At 35.3% G+C, this 17,321-nt stretch overlaps 1 protein-coding gene across 4 annotated transcripts in view; it reads left to right on the top strand.

Annotated features, from left to right (window-relative positions):
- STRN3 (striatin 3) overlaps window positions 1–16,078 on the top strand; it is a 60,825-nt gene extending 44,747 nt beyond the window's left edge. For all 4 annotated transcript variants that reach the window (XM_063398870.1, XM_063398869.1, XM_063398871.1 and 1 more), the window contains 9 exons: window positions 1,090–1,223; window positions 6,529–6,704; window positions 6,837–6,884; window positions 8,618–8,739; window positions 9,814–9,981; window positions 10,232–10,372; window positions 11,808–11,915; window positions 14,174–14,260; window positions 14,385–16,078. In XM_063398870.1, the coding sequence (XP_063254940.1) occupies window positions 1,090–1,223; window positions 6,529–6,704; window positions 6,837–6,884; window positions 8,618–8,739; window positions 9,814–9,981; window positions 10,232–10,372; window positions 11,808–11,915; window positions 14,174–14,260; window positions 14,385–14,554 (1,154 nt within the window). In that variant the 3' untranslated portion in view covers window positions 14,555–16,078. The remainder of the gene's footprint in view (window positions 1–1,089; window positions 1,224–6,528; window positions 6,705–6,836; window positions 6,885–8,617; window positions 8,740–9,813; window positions 9,982–10,231; window positions 10,373–11,807; window positions 11,916–14,173; window positions 14,261–14,384) is intronic.
- The last annotated feature ends 1,243 nt before the right edge of the window (window positions 16,079–17,321 follow it).

Raw genomic sequence — 17,321 nt, 5'->3', positions numbered from 1 at the left:
CTGTTTTCTCTGAGATTGAAGGGTTTTCTAGGAGGGTTAGAAATAAGGAGTGGCATTAAATTGAGGCCGTAACTCTCTCTACCAGATCAGTGAAATTCAAAATCAAGCAAGTTTAATTTTTCAAGATGTCCAGTATAATTTCACATATTTTGCAGATGCTTGTACTTAGCCAAAGTTCACACATACCTTAATTTTACACTACTTAACAAGTGTTGCTATTTCTAAGTGGAACAGAAAACTTGAGAAGTAAAAGTAGCTTCTAAAATGTGCTGAAGCATTACAATGTTTAAGCCTTTATTCGTATTCCTCACTGCTAAATTGATATTTGTGGGTTGAGGGAGATTTACAGAATTGTTAAAGAGGGTAAAAAGTATGGATGAATATTTTAAACCCTTTTATTCAGATGTGAATTCATAGTGAATGGCTATATATAACTTTTATTCATTCTAAATGATAATTAATAGGAATGTTAAATTTTAATTTGAAGAAGGCATAGCTAGACAACATGAGTATCAGTTGAGTGTACTTTAAATTTAGAATCCAAAATCATGTCAAGAATCTAAGAGAGGAAATGAATAAATTATAGATGTTTCTATTTTTTCAGTTGTCTGAAAAACTCAAAGTGGAAGCGATTTTTGCAGGAGTCTTTTGCTTGAGTGATTAAAAAATACTTCAGTATACAAGTAGAAATACTTGACTAATATAAAACACAAAGACTTATTTGCAAGTGGATAGAAGGCAGGAAGCATGGTGTAATCAATGAAGAACTCAGCTGAGAATTTGAAGACTTGGGGTGTACATTTGATATTGCAATGTAATGTCAGTCAAGTCACTTGTTAGTGTCAAAACCTCTGTAAAGTAAGTTGAAATCAAATGACAAAGCATGATACAAGAATTGTGTATATAATGTGTGTGTGTTTGCACATGTGTGCGTGTTTTCATGCTCTTGTGTTTTTTTAGTTGGGGCTGTATGTAGTACATACAAGTTCAGTTTTATGCTCTGCTTGCTGTTAAGTGATGAATAATGCAGCTTTTCATCAGTTTGAATTACTCTGTTGAGACTTAAAGAAACTGTTTTGTTCTTTGTAGCTGAGCCAATAACATTTCCACCTGGAGGAGGCAAGTCATTTATTATGGGTTCTGATGATGTGTTGTTAAGTGTACTGGGCCTTGGAGACCTTGCAGACTTGACAGTAACAAATGATGCAGACTATAGTTATGATGTAAGTGCAATTTTATTTTAAAATTCTTTATACAGTTTGAACAATAATAATTGGGTCCCTTCTCCTCAACCCTGAACATTAGTGATGCACTTCTTCACTTCTTTAGTAAAAGCTGTTACTTGGAAGGAAAGAGCTTGTAAATAAGCTAAGTAATTTGGGTAACCAGAATTGGGTTTTCTCTACATTAATAATTTAATTCAGATTTTGTCACTGGGGGGGAATGTGATATGACATAAAATGCATATTCATGTCTTAACATGACCAAAGTGACAGTTATACATTGAAATAGAGTGTTGAGTAGACATGGCATGAAACGCAAATATTGATATTAACTTACTTATTTACTGTTCTTTTGATAAGTAAGTAGTGTTAACAACATAGACTGTGTATATAGTAGTGTATTTCAGATGTAATAAATCCAGTGTGTTCTGACATTCCTTTGACCATATTCATTAAGCTTCTACCAATAGTGTTAAACTAATTTTTCCACTGACTAGTAACATTGGATGGCTGGTTAGGGAAGTGTTCAGGTAAGTTTTGCATGCAGTTTAATATTTGAAACATCTTATATTGGCTCGATTGCAGATTGCAGTTTTGTAGTGTATTACTGTCTATTGTGAACTACAAATTCTTAATAAAACAGTGTGTAGCCATTTTGCTTATTCCAAGATGGAGGGATATTTAGAGGCAAGCCAGGACTAAACTCAGAATGCATTACAATGAATATAATTGATACCAACTAATCAAACTGTTTACATGAGTGCTATTTGTGATAAAACCTGGGACAAAACAGTTTTTGTGGTACGAAGGGTGATGCAGAATAGAGGTTACCTTTGCTCTTGGGAAACTTAAAGCAGAGAATAGCTGATAAATACACAACTATGAAGTGTTGCCCGAGCTAATAAGAAATTTACAGTAGAAGCACACATTTGTTGAGGGTTGGAAGGTGTTAATCATCCTGTAGATGAAGTTGATCTTTTCCAATGTAGTTGAATTATCAAAATTTTCTCACTGAAAGCCTTTATTAGAGGCTCTTTAATTTCAGCTTGGTTTGAGAGGTGAGTGGGAAGAGGCTATTTCATGCTGTAATATCTGGTGTATACAGGAGACAAAGATAGAAGTAGAGTTTTGTTTTCTTGCTAGACCATTCACCAAAAATGAGTTGAGATTGACCATAATTGTCACTTGGTTTCCCTGCTTCTTGTCTAGTCCTCCTTTCCCAGTACTCTTAGGATATTTTCTTCCTTTTAAAGCATAGCTGAAAAATGAACAGTGGCTGCTGACTTCGTGGATTAGAAAAAACAAAGTATGAAATAACACACATGGCAACAATTTTTTATATTTAAGATGACACTGTCCTGTCATGACTTTGAAGACTGAAATTCAGATGCTATTAGTTTTCATCACAATGTTTCTTTAGTTTAAAAAGTCCATGATAGTTTTAATTTGTGAAGCTGTTCCCTCATAGCTGTGGATGTGCAGCACAGTAAGACCATGTCTTACCGTTTACCTTGAATACAGTACTTGTAGTACATCGTAGTCTAATGCCCTTGTAAGCTGAAGTCACCTCCTTTTCCAGTGTATCTCCAGACAAGGAGGTGTTACACTAAATTAATGTGTGGGTAAAACAAGAAGAATGAAAAATCCTCAAACCAGAACACTTAATGCATTTGCTCCCAATAGGTCCATGCTCTTCAAATAGCTTTTGTGAGCTATTAGAGTGCATGAATAATTAAAGGCACCACAGGCTTCCACTAGCTTTCATGTATCACTCCTTGATGAGTGTTGTATTTTGAAAAGGAGAGGATATGCATACAGGATGGAGGTTAAGTATAAATCATAGGAATTTCAATTACAACTCAAAAGATTTCTGTATGTTTGATTAAATTCAGAGGTTGTCTCCAAGACTAGTCATCTGTTAGACAGTATAGTCAAATCATGTCTTTCTTATTATCTAGTTACTTACATTGACTTCGGTGCATGAAGTTGTTTGTACACCGAGGGAATAATGTTGCCAAATCAAATGCTCCCATTTGTATATTTTTGGATTCCATAGCAGCAGACAGTGGTGTTCTCCTGCAGTAGGACTGACTGAAAAATGGAAAGCTTTCCTTTATTGGAGCCTGTAAACATGGAAATCTCCAATAAGTTACAACATTTTCAAGAAAAAAGTAACATAAAACCATAAAAACACACTGCCTGCAGTTATTAATTATTGTTTTCTAAAATTTTTGCTTGCTGTTGGGGAGTACTTGTTTGAGATAGGGCAATTCATGTCTCCTTTCAATGTGTTAGGATTCTGTTGATTGCAGGGGCAAGGAAAAGATCTTCATTCCTTGGCCTTTTCTTTTGTTGAGAGGGAGCTGTTTTTTGTTTTTTAGCTCAGGTGTAGTTTCAGTCTGGTTTGCCTGTGCTTTCAAGACAGCATGAATGGGTTATTTGATCTTTCTTGGTGTTTGGTAAAGTCCACTAAGGCCCATGGAAAAAGGGAAGAGCAGGTAGTGAAGCTGTGTGTTTCCATGGTCTCTCTTCTCATGATTTGATTGTCTTTCCAGTGTGTGTATATAAATACACACTTAGAGTAGAGCACCCAGGCTCAGTGGGGCAGTGTGTCCATCTACGCCTTATGTTTTGAGAGGCTTTGGAGATGTCACACTTTCAAAACATTGATACACACTGTTACATTTCACTGCTTCTCCATTATTCCTCTGGCCCATTTCGTGAAATAATTTCAGGTTTATACTTTGTAGTCATCAAATCCTTTTCCAAGTCCTTGACTGTGTTTTTCTGGGGTGGGGTTGGGTTTTTTGGTTGGTTGTTTTTTGGAAATACATTACTGGTTACCTTTTTTTCTTAGAGATTGTAAGGACCTCTTTAAGGATGTATCAATTTTTCTCTTGTATCCTTACTCTTGCAGTAAGGATATCAAGATTCATTAGATATATGGATAGGGAAAAGAATTTTTTAAAATTGGTTGTTATATAACTAGATTTCTAGTAAAGTGTATGTGGTGTCTTCTAAAAGAACCAAGATGTTCCTGTCCCTTTTAAAAAAATTAAAACTTCAAAGCTATACTTAAAATAGGAAATGTATCATACTTTTCATAACTTGTGTAAATTCTATGGCAGATTTTAGCAGATTTCTCTGTACGGCTGAAAACAAAATTACTGTTGCAACAACCCTTTTAAGAAAAAAGAAAGAAAAAGAGAGACAGAATCAACTCTTCATGTTTGAAAAATAAGGGTCACTGTATCCAGTTCTGATTTGCTCAAATGCCTTTTCATCACAACTGTCATAGATATTATTGTTGTGTGGATGCATATTGCACCCTCAAAATTGAAAGTCTTCTGCATAATCTGGGACATATCATGTGCTAAAATTAAGGATTGTTGTTTCAAGTTTTTGGCTTTAATTTCTCTAAGCCTCAGATCACTGCAATACAAGGCAACATAAGTTAGCTAGGTGGGTGAATACATTACATAATGAGGATTTAAAATATCAGGGAACTCTATTTGCTAGAAAAATACCTCTTGTTTTCCCCTTTCTTTCCTCCCTTCCCTTCTCTTTTCTATTTGAGGAGGGAAAGAAATAAACAGTTTGGCCCAAATTATGTTTAATGCAGAACTCCAGAATTCCACTCTGCTCTGTTTCCTGAAACAAAAGATGATTCTTTTTATGAAGCTTGTATATAATATGCAGTGTAGTGATAAATAAATCTCAGTTAAAATATTGTAGTACTCATTGTACTTTGAAGTAGGAAGATTGCAAACAAAATACTTTGTTATTATATGTTTTTCTTGGTTGGTATTTAAAACAACCCCAAAAATTCAGATTACATGTCTGGTATAACAAGTTTCTGTGCCTTGATTGGAATTAGGTAAAGTTTGCGCTTAGGGCAGAAACTTACAGTAATATAATGGAAAAGCAAATGTCTGCATATCTAATTCAGACCAGTAAATTTTATTGTCTGAACCTCTTTGTTTTGTTGGATAGAATTGAATTTGGTTTGAGTGAGTAGCAACAATTCAATCCAGGCTTGGTCCAAAAATACTTATTAGTACATGTTACACTATTATCTGATTATTTTCATTCCTGACAGATAAAAGCTAGTAAGATTTGATTAGCTATGGGAGATTTTAATTTCTTAGTAGTGTTGCTAAAATTAGTTTGAGAAGTCAAGCTATTCTGGTCTACAGTGGAGAAAAGTACTTTAACGATTACATGCTGAATAGATACTGTGTAGGACAAAAGATACAATTCGTTCCCATTTGTGTAGGACAAAGGATACAATTTGTTTCCATTCACTCTTAGTTTACTTGTTTTGTTCATCTAATTCAAGTCAGTTTTCTAAACTACCTTTAGGGGAAGAGAGAAGTACTTGGATAAACCCATGTTATTTATTTGTGATGGAGGCTTAGGATGGGATGTAGTCTTTTAAGGGTCTGCTTGCTGCATAAATATAAATTGTATTCAAAGCTGTAAATTAGTCTCTTGCAATCACTAGAAGGGCTTGGATTTTTCTGGTAACTCTTCTGAGTTACCTATAATTAATATCAAGTAGCTGTAATTATTATATTTTAGCCTAACAGTCTGTAGGTTAAGAGTATGAATTGGATGTTCATAGTATATAAATGTATAGTTTGCATATATTGCTTCACACAGCAGCTCAGTTACTGTCTCACAAATATATTTTTAAATCATTAAAGACTTAAAAATATTTGTGTAATGTTATGTTTAAAATCATGACAAATGTGTAGTAAAATCTTAATTAGCTATTTCTGTATACATAACTTTACCTGTAGAAGTATTCAAGAAATATGTGTGTTTCTTGTCAATCTCAGTCAAGTTACTCATCTGAGGAAGATCACTCACCAAGCACCTCAAGTTAATTTTTATTGTGTTTAAGTGATAAATGAACTTTTGATGGCTGTAATCCCTTTCTGGGGAGCAGTCAACATAATACACAATGAAACATTTCTCGTTCTGCAAGGAAGAAGAATGAGTATCATTGCACAAAAGGATTAAAATCAGTTTTAAAAATCAAGTCTTCTTTTCTGTGTGTTTAACATTGTATATCATTCCAGCCTGGGTCAAAGGAAACTGTTACAAGAGAAAAATTTGCAGACTGTGTAGCTGGCCAGATGGGGCTGTAGATGTATATAGATAAATCAACAGATAAATGCAAACTTTAAGTTGAATTAGCTGAACCAAGTATAGGCTGTTTTCTAAAGATATGAGGGGATATATATAAAACCCGTATTTTAAAATCCAAGATAAAATGACTCCTTTGCTTTTCTCTTTTAAGTTGCCAGCTAATAAAGATGCCTTCCGAAAGACATGGAACCCTAAGTATACGCTACGCAGTCATTTTGACGGAGTGCGAGCATTAGCTTTTCATCCTGTAGAGCCTGTGCTGGTTACAGCCTCTGAGGACCATACTCTAAAACTTTGGAATTTGCAGAAAACGGTTCCTGCCAAAAAGCAAGTATATGGGTTTTTATAAAACATTAGTTGTGTTTTAAATGCCTTTGAAATTGATTAAACTCGTATATTTTCAGTAGAGTTTTTCAGTAGAGATTTCATGTGGTATAATACCTCTTCTTTTTCTTTCAGGAGTGCCTCTTTAGATGTAGAACCCATCTACACATTTAGGGCCCACATGTGAGTGTTTGACATTCTTCATGGCTGATACATACATTGTCGTTATCTCATGTAATGATAAAAAACTTCAGTGTAAGAGCCTCAGATTGTACTATTTTGACATTGTGTAGACAAAACCCATTATCTTTTCTAAAGCAGCTTAATACCAAGTCTCTGTTATGAGTTGAAGAGTCCATGATAACAAGAACAGCAAAGTGGCAAATTTGATTAGTTGCAGTGGAAAGCAGAAGCTATAGATGATGGTAATGAAATCACCAAAGACATGTCTCAGACTGTGGGTTTTATATATAATATGTGGAAAAGATGAGTAAGGTAAAGGCTGGTCTTGGCTAGTAGCTTCAGATACAGGTCTGAGGTGATTTTTAAGCTTGTGTTAACTGCTTTATTACTGCCTGAGTTTCACTTGCTAGTTTTGAATTCTGCTTTCTTTCAATAAGAAGGCAAGATAAAAAACACAGAGCTGATAGCCAGACTAGTACTTTGCTTACATAAGTAAAGGTCTACTCTCCAACGCAGTTAGCAGGTAAACTGTAAGAGGGTTCTTTGATAAGCATGGAATTGGGTGGCACTTCCTGTGCTGGCCTCAAAAGCAGCAAAAAAGAAAATGAATTCATAGTTTATATTAGGAAATCTACACATGCTCTTATCACCCTCTCGTTCCCTTATGCCACATGATAGAACAGAATGTCTTGCTTTCTCATTTATTACCTAAGGCATAAACCACTCTTACCCAGGACTGGGTGACCAATTTGTCCTCCTGAAATACAAGTTCTTGTGAGTGATAAAGAGGGTCACTGACCAGTTGAATTCTCCAGATGTCTGTCCAAATTTTAGCTGTTACTTTTGTGTTTGTTAGTGAATACCAAAGGGTAAGGTTTGGGGAAATTCTGATAGAGAACTAATCCCCACCCTGTGACTTCTGGTGTGATGAAACAAAATAATTTTACTCATACAGTAAATACAAACAAAATAATTTCCCCTCAGGCAGTTACTGAGCAACATCCTTATTCTTCACTTTACCAAATGTATAGGTGGATTTAGCCAGTAGTCTTCCTTTTCAAGATCTTCAAATATGTAGTTCAAGTTTGTTTAGCTGCACTCATTTATGTCATGACCATGCCATCAAATGACCCAGACACCTAATTCTGGGGATGTGGTTTTACAGTACAGTTAAACCAGTGGCGGTAGTGATGTGTCCTGTTTCTTCCTTTGGGCTACAACTTGTGCTTGTATGGTATCACAACAAGCAGGTTGAGGAAGTTAAACCAATAGGAGTCTAGTTTTGGCCAAAAGGGACAGTTTTTAGGATCATTTCTCTGAGCCAGTTTCCTGGGGCATACGTTACTATCTGTTCTTAAAAGTAGGATGAGAAAATATTTGCCCGGGAGGAGGGCTACAGCCACCTCTCTCTGCACAGCTAGCTGTTAGGTTGGCATAAACATGCTGTAAAAAGTCACCATTTGTAGGTTTTAGCACTGTTGCTTCTCAGAAATATGGTGGTCTTCTTTGAATTGCTTCAGTTTGCATAGTTTTAGTTAATTAATTATTATTATTTTAATAGAGGTTAAAAGAGGTTTTTGTTGAGGCTTAAAAAATGTTTTAATAGAATTTTTCTGTGGAGTTTAAGGGGTTCTTAAGTGCTTGAGCAATCCAGCTGGTTTTTTGAGCATAGCCAGATTTTCACTTCTATCCTGCAGGCAGTTACCAATCAGCTTTCTCTCTGTCTCTCATAGTGGACCTGTACTGTCATTGGCCATTAGTTCCAATGGAGAGCAGTGTTTCAGTGGTGGTATTGATGCAACCATCCAGTGGTGGAACATGCCTAGCCCTAGTGTGGATCCATATGATACCTATGGTAAGTACCTCTTAAAACATAAACAACTCCTGACTGTTGTCTTGAACATCATTTTTCTACTTGATGTTAATCTGTTTTTTAGAGCTTTTGTGAAATATTACTGCCATTTCTCAGCTACACTGTGTATTTTCAACTACTTATGTGTGACAAACATCAGTTTTTTACTCGTGCTTGCACTGGTGATGTACTTTGTGTAGAAGAGTAATAGGGAGACTTAGCAATTCCTGACATTTATGCAGTAAAAAAAAATCATAACATGTTTTTGAGAAGCAAAGTATTTTGAACCATAATTACAACTTCTTAATGATTATTTATTTCTTCTGATGGAAATTTGCCAGAAAACTGAGATAAGTGTGCTCAGATTCTACGTACCATGTTTCTGACTTGGCATCTCAGGCCCCTAACTTTAGATATCTTTAATTTTAGATGCCTCTACAATTAAATAGCTGATAACTGCTTGGAAAACTCTGCATAGATTTTGAAACCCTCTATAAAAGGCAACTATAAAGTATCAGGGAGATGAAAATAAGCTTCCCAGCTCCACAGGAGAAAATTAGTCCTGTTTTAATTCTTAGTGTGCTTGACAGTTTTTTTGAAAATAGCCAGATACCTATGCGTCAGCAAAGTATGCTGAGTAAAAACCACATTAGAAAGCACCAGTATTTGTGGAAAAGTGATTTTCTGCACCTTGTGCAAAGGAAGGGCTGTGATCAAGCATCTTTAAAATGTTGAATATGGAAGGAAGAAATAAGAAAGGAAGTGGTAACAAGAGTGTTTCATTCTGGAAAAGGGGCATACATTGTTTGGGTTCTTTGTGGGGGTTTTTTCATTGGCTGGTTTGGTAGGGGTTTTTTTTGTTTGAGTTTGTTTGCCTTCCTGTTTGGTTAGTTGGTTTTTTTGAGAAAGATGGCAGTGGTTGTGCAAAAGGACTTGTGTAATATTTTAGCTGTTGCTGATACAGGACGGGGAGGGGGACATACAGCAGATTTATGTGGAATTTAATTTATGTTGAGGTACAAGAAATACTTAATGCTTCTTCACTAAAAAGATTTCCTTTCTGAACTTTTTTTCCAGAGCCAAACGTTCTAGCTGGCACATTAATTGCTCACACAGATGCAGTCTGGGGTCTTGCTTACAGTGGTGTAAAGAATCACTTACTCTCTTGTTCAGCAGATGGCACTATTAGGTTATGGAACCCACCAGAAAAAATTCCCTGTATTTGCACTTACAATGGAGAGAAAGGTAACTTTTTGCAATGGTTTTGAAAATCTGTTATGACGCAGCTGGTGATGCATCCAGGCTCACTATCTCCATTTATCCAAACTAGGTAACATAGCTAAAAGTGTAACTTGTAATAAAATAATCATGGTGCTGTAGCATTACTTTAAAGAAAAGAGCAAGTGTCTTCTTTAAGTATGACCTTAAACGTTTAAACTGTCAAGAATTTTGAGAGTGCGTCCTTCTTTCTAAATATATTTTTTGCTCTTTCTAGAGCATGGAATACCCACATCAGTCGACTTTATAGGCTGTGACCCTGCTCATATGGTGGCATCTTTTAACACTGGCAGCACAGTCATCTATGATTTAGAAACATCCCAGTCAGTGGTAATGTTTTCATCACAAGTAGAATCTGGTAAGTGGAGCTCTTCTGTAATAAATACCCATCTTGAATGAGGTACCTGTTGTATTATTATTGTACCTCATTGTATGGTGTAGTAAATAAAAGTTTTACTCCTGCTGCATCATTCAGTTTGAAAGATAGTTTGATACTTGAAGGTGCTTGGAACAAAAACTGTGGAAGGGTGTTTGAACCCCTCTATTCTGCTTTTGTGAGACCCTGCCCTGAAGCCAGAGCAAGGCCATGAAGATGATCCCAGAGCTAGAGCACCTCTCCTGAGAAGGACAGGCTGAAAGGGTTGGGGTTGTTCAATCTGGAGAAGGTTCTTGGGAAATAATATTATGATATTCCAGTACCTCAAGGAGCCTACAAGAAATTTGGAGGGGAAGTTGCTTGCACAAGGGCATGTGGTGACAGGACAAGGGGGAATGGCTTCAAACAGAAAGAGAGTAGGTTTAGATTAGGTGTTAGGAAAAGTTCTTTACTGTGAGAGTGGTGAGACACTGGCACAGGTTGCTCAGAAAAATTTGGGATGCTCCATCCCTTGGAAGTGTTTTAGGCCAGGTTGAATGTGGCTTTAAACAATCTGGAGTAGTGGATGGTGGTCCTGCCTGTGGCAGAAGGGATTGGAACTACATGATGTTAAAGGTCTCCTCCACCCAAGCCATTTTATGACTCTATTAGCAGGATTTGAAAGTAGTTAGAGATAGTGAAAGCAATAATTATTGTTCTCTAAGATTTCTTAAGATTCAGTTGTCTGATTTGTATATGAAACCACAGTTTTCATTATATAGGTTTGACATGGAGGATACTAAGACAAGTAGGTGAATAATAGGGGAATTAAACATAATATTTAATTCAGTGTAGAGTTCTGTACGGGTTGGGATTAAACACACTTTCTGGTGAACTTACTAGAAATCCTGTTGCTGCAAATAAAGTGTTACAGAGAGGTAGCTCATCAAGAATTAATTGCATGTATTTGATGGAACTCTATATAGAGGAGACTTCTTTTTGGGAACCTCCTGAAGTGTTTCATAAGGAAAACCTCCAGTTTCTGCTCATTCCTTTCTATAAAACATGATCTAAAAGGATAATGAAAGGGGAGAATCTGCCTCTCCCCTCTAAGTAGTGTCGTTTACTTAATAATTCAATTTACAGACTTCAACACAGGTTACAAAACTGTGTAAGAGCTATCTTATAGATATCTTCTGCAAAGCCTAGTTTGAAGAGAGACTTTTAAATGGAATCAATTAAAATACTTTGGCTAGGGTCTACTTCACTTTGCTCCAGTCTGTAAAGCAAGAAACTTTATTTCTTAGGAGATCCCTTGGTCCTAAAATATTACTTACATAATATTAAATGGTATGGTAATCTAAAGTGTAATGCTAAAATACCGTCATTTTAACTTTAACATTTCCTTTAAGGCTGATGAATATTCTTTCCTTTTCAGGTGTACAATCAAATAATCATATTAACAAGGTAGTAAGTCATCCCACACTTCCTGTAACTATTACAGCACATGAAGATAGACACATCAAATTTTTTGACAACAAAACGGGTAAGGATAAAGAGAACCTAATTTGTATGAATTAATACACGTAGAGAAATCTGGATGGCATAGGGAGAATCCATTTGTAGAAAACTTACTGGTGATGTAGTCTTACACAAAACAGAACTTTTGATATCTCTAAGATTATTAAATCTTTTCACTAGCTTCTCTGTGAAATACCTTCACTGTTGCAATTGTGACTTCAGAAGTCAGAAAAAACTCTCAAAACAGGCAGAGATAGTTGTGAGGGATGAGAAAGTGGTCTTGAATTTAACGTATTCCTAATTTGTGGAGTATGTCTGCTTTGTTCCTTCTTTCATCATTTCCGTGCTTTTAACTCTTAAGCATGTGTCATTTATGTTTTTCAACTCTCAGTAGTAAAAAAGATAACTTAGTACCCATTAGGGCAAGAAATAACCCTAAATTCATCATGGTAATGAAATCCTGTGTTATACTTAAGTTGTTGATATGGTTTATAAAACAGAAAAGGATCTGGAAGAAAGGGTAAAGAAGGCTGTAGGAGAAAACTGCACTGTCTGTCATGAAAAAAATATTTTAAAAATTGTGAGAACAAACCTCAACTTCCTATTTGTGAAATTAACCTGTCACTTCCTATATGTTACCTATCAAAGTTGGAAGGAAAAAGAAAATCAAGCTCACTTTAAGCAAGCACATGCAAAATCCCTGTTTGAAGTGTGTTTGCTTTGGGCCCAGTAGGGGATGGTGTTCCTGGGATTTTTGTTTTCTATAGTAAAAAAGCTGGACATTTTTTCCACTTTGCACCTGCCATGAACATAGGTATTTAAATTGTGGTCATTAAATACATTGTGTTGATGTTGCTGAAGTTAGATTTATTACTTCAAAGAAACAAAGAATAAGGAAAAAATACCTGCATGAAAAAATAATTGGGTCAAAGACAGGAAACAGGGTAGAAGTGAGTGGTCTTTGTATGGTATATCAGCAGGTCTGGAGGGATCAGCAATAGTTCAAAATAGTGTGTCATCTGAACAGGAAACATACTGGCAGTTAACTTCCATTAATTCAGGTTATTAAACATGAATGATGACGAGGAAGAACTGGAGATCTTAAAAGACAAAATCAGGCAAATTAAATTCCATGTGGATAAATGTGAAATGATACATGTAAGGAAAAAGAAACATTGTAATACAAAATAATAATCACTGAGCTGACTGTTCTTATTCAAAAGTAAAACCTTAGAGTTATGGTAAGAGATTGGATAAAAATACTAGCGTGTTGCTTAGCAGTCAGAATAGCAAAATGCATATTAGAAGGAGGGAAAGGAATAAACAGCAGAAGAGAACATTTTTAATACCTTTGTATGAATACTTTGAATCAAGTCTCCCTTTATCTCAAAAGGGATATAGCCAAATTAGTATGTTTCAGAGAATGGTTAGAGTGATGATCAAAGATCTTCAGTAGCTTTCAGCTTCTTCAGGAAGAATCTTAGAAACTGAAAAGGCTAAGATTCTTTAGGAAGACAAAGAACCCAACAAAGCTGATATACTTTCTTCATGTCGGCTATGGTCTTACAGGGTTTTATTTGCTTTTTCAACCCATGAACTCGGATTCAGTGGCTAATCCCCAAAAGGTGAAAGGCTCAAAATAGGAGAGAGGCAGTGGTTCTTCTGTGCAGTCAGACATTCTGGAACTCCTTCCCAAACGCATCATGAGGTGCTAGAAGATGTTATTAGGAGTTCAGGAAGAGAGGTCAATGTAAAGAAATGCATTAAGAGTAGCTGAATGCAGAGTTAACTATTCTGGTTTGTGACATAACCAAACAGTTGTTAGAAGCTGAGGAGTATTTTGGGCAAGTATCACCTATAGTAGCCTTATTTTTCTTTCCTACCAATGACAGAGATTGATGGACCATTGATATGGTTCAGTAAGTCTCGTTTTACAAAGCTTTCAACAACACTCCCCTACTGGGGCAGTTATTAGAACATTTAAGAGACACAGGTTCTCACCTAGTCATTTTAGGTCTTCGTTGTTGTTGCTGCCAGTAGAGATGCCAAGTGGATAAAAAGATTGCTTACAATGGGAACACCTTTTGAGAGTTGTGTGTCATTTGCCCTTATGTTTATACAACAGTCTGCAGTTGAAACTTCGTAATTTCTAATGGAATAGAACCATTCAAATATTACTGGAATCTAAATAAGCATGTTATCTCATATTGCATTTAAGGGGAATGGGTTGATGTTCTTTTAAATAGTACTTCACAGGAAATTCACTGTTTATTTTTCTTTTAGGTAAAATGATCCATTCTATGGTTGCTCACTTGGATGCTGTCACAAGTCTAGCTGTAGATCCTAATGGAATCTATTTAATGTCTGGAAGTAAGGGTTTGGTTTTTTCGTATTCTGTTATGTTCTATATAAATTACACATTTATGATGCACTGAATTTCTGACAAATTTAACCATGTCTTTCTGTCTTTTTCCTTTCTTTCTTTCCTGAACAGGCCATGATTGTTCCATTAGGTTGTGGAATTTGGACAGCAAGACATGTGTGCAAGAAATAACAGCTCATAGGAAAAAGCTGGATGAATCAATTTATGATGTAGCATTTCATCCATCAAAAGCATATATTGCCAGTGCAGGAGCTGATGCCCTTGCCAAAGTGTTCGTGTGACATAGCAGAACAAGCCTGCAACATAGCAGCAGGTCTGTTTGGACAAAAAAGAGGGAATGCGTCACTGCCATCAATTATAAGGTTACCAATAAGACACTACATCTGATCTGCCTGGGTGAAGGCTCTTAACTGGGGCAGGTGGAAGTTGGTGAAAAGTCACCACATCCTGAATAATGTCAGGCTCATACATATAACTGTAATTACTGTATTTGGGGGGGTGGGGACAAATACAAAAAGAAAACCAGTATTTGTAGCCTTGACTGGATATGAACTGAGCGTATGTCTGTTCTTTAGGTGTCTTTAAGCAAAAGTGGAGTCTGATCTTACAAAAGACTTTTATTTTGGACTCTGTGTGCTGCCTTAGGGTTAGGAATGTGGTGCTCTTGTGGGGGGAAGTGAGCTCCAAGAGTAGCTTTCTTTTCATCTCTTAGTAATCTTCTGTTTATCAGTTGAATGCCACAGATTCCCCTTTTAAACTTTTATTTTGCTTTAAAGAAAAGGAAATTTAACTTAAAATATTTTAGCATTAGTTGCACAAAATGTTTGGATAAAATTCTAGTTTTTATAAGTCTTTTTATATATTTAGCCTGTCACAACAGTGCTCAAGATTGTATGGATAATGTTTTTCTGCATTATAGAACCCTAAAACACAGAGATCTCACTGACCCGCTGCCGTGTAACCACAATCTTCCCTTCTTTTGCCTAATACAGCTCAGCTAAGTCCTTGCTTAAGGATGCTAATTCATCATCATTGCATAACTGTCTTCATAAATAAAGGACTGTAAAATGTGTTCAAATGAAACACAGAGGGGTTAACGCCCCTGAATGAACTCTTAAAAAAAATTAATCTTGGCATCCTATCACTATGTGATATTTTGTACATCTTACTGTATTTACGAGTTTATTTATCAAGGATTACCCATCTTGCTAATGGCCTATTGTTATTTATTTCACTTTTTGTTGGTCTTTATATCCTTTTATGTAGTGTGTTAAAGGGCCCTGTATATCTGTTATGGCACTCTTTGAACAGTCTAAAATAGATAAGAAAATGAGACATTTGACAATTCAAAAGTTGCAAACCAAGAAATTCTTTTTCCTCTGGTTAAGTACCTGGAGTGGAGTTGATTCCAAAAAAACCAATCTTGTTTCAGAACCTTTGGAGTGAAAATTATTTTTATTTGCATTTCAAATAGAGTACAAAAGTAGTTAATTCAAGATTCATAAATCTGCTGTGTTTTGACTAGTTATTCCCTGCTTTTATTTTATTTTTCAGATGTGCTTCAGTTTATGGTGTAACTAAAAATTTTGTTTGTGTAATGCATGATTAATACAAAAAAGTATTTTTTCTAGTCTTCCACAAAACTTTTCTGATCAGTTTGCGAGTTTTGATGAGTTTTGTAAGGTTTCTGTTTTACAAACTATGAATCAGCAAATTTTTAAGATTGTACCACATAGCAAAAGTACAGCTGTTGAAAAATAATGTATATAAAATGCATATAATAAATATTAAATGGTGTACCTGTATGTTACTGTTGGCTACATTATTTTGTGTTGCACAGTTCAAAAGAGTCATTCTACAAATTACTAAATTAGGTCTCAATTTTAGCAAAATGACCATTTGTTTATTATGCTTATAAGCTGCTTTGCTTTTGCAAGATTGTAATAGTTGTCTGGATGTTGAGCAACTGTTCAGTTTCAAGCAGCAGTACCCACATATAAGAACATGTTTCCAAAATGTTTTAAAAAATTTTTACAAGAACAAATCAAAAATTGCTAGTAGTGTATTCTTAGAGCCCTTCTAAGATGATAATCACAGTGTTTTTCATTATCTTTGCATAGGAAGTGATTTTGAAGTGATTCAGGAGCCAGAAAGGTACTCCCTTTTTATTTCAAACTGCCACTGAATAGTTGTGTTGAATTAGGAAAAAAATTTCTAAATGCCTAAAATTTGCCTGTATATCGTAAGATTGTCCATTTCTTTCCAAGTCCTCCCATAAAGCTGATGCACAAAAAACTAAACTGAAGGTCAACATTTACCTATTCTGTGAAGAGTCACTTTGCTCAAAGTCTGTCAGCAGAAACAGAATACCACAATATGAATATTTTCATGTAAAGTAGTATGTTTAGGTATAAGTTAACTAAAGCTAGAACATGTTCCTATAAGTGGTTTAACTGCATTGTTCCATGTAAGTTTCCAGTTTTCCAGTAAGAATGTATTTCATGTCATCTCATGTCAAGCAAATTAGAACTTAAAAAAAAAAAAAAGGAAAGAGGTGCTCATGGTAGGCAGAATACTGCAGTTATATTTTGGAATTAATTTTGTTTTAGTAATAATGTTGCATTGCTTGAAATGTTACAGTAAATTATAATTGTGTAGGAATTGGAGAATTTTGTCCTTTATCATGAAGATTGAGGTGAGGCCTTCCAATAATTGCTTGTAGGACACTAAGACTTTACTTTTGAAAGCAACATTCAGCTGATTTGCACTTTTTGTTCTTTCCAGTCTAAAGCATTCAACTAATTAACAGACAAGAGAGTATTTGAATTTTATTGGAAGTAATTTCATAATTGCCTTTTCTGAAGCCAAACATTGTTTCTGGCAGCTTTTCCAGACTGCTGCATTTTAATGCTTAAATAAAATGTGATTGTTTAATAAACATTACCATGCATAACATTTACTTTTTTTTTTAACTGTATTAAAATTGAAATGATAAAACAAAAAATATTTGCTTATTTTCCTTAATTGAAATCTTAATGATTATCTTAG

This window comes from Prinia subflava, chromosome 5 (assembly GCF_021018805.1).
Source record: "Prinia subflava isolate CZ2003 ecotype Zambia chromosome 5, Cam_Psub_1.2, whole genome shotgun sequence".
Taxonomy (NCBI): domain Eukaryota; kingdom Metazoa; phylum Chordata; class Aves; order Passeriformes; family Cisticolidae; genus Prinia; species Prinia subflava.
This window is presented reverse-complemented; position numbering and strand designations above follow the sequence as displayed.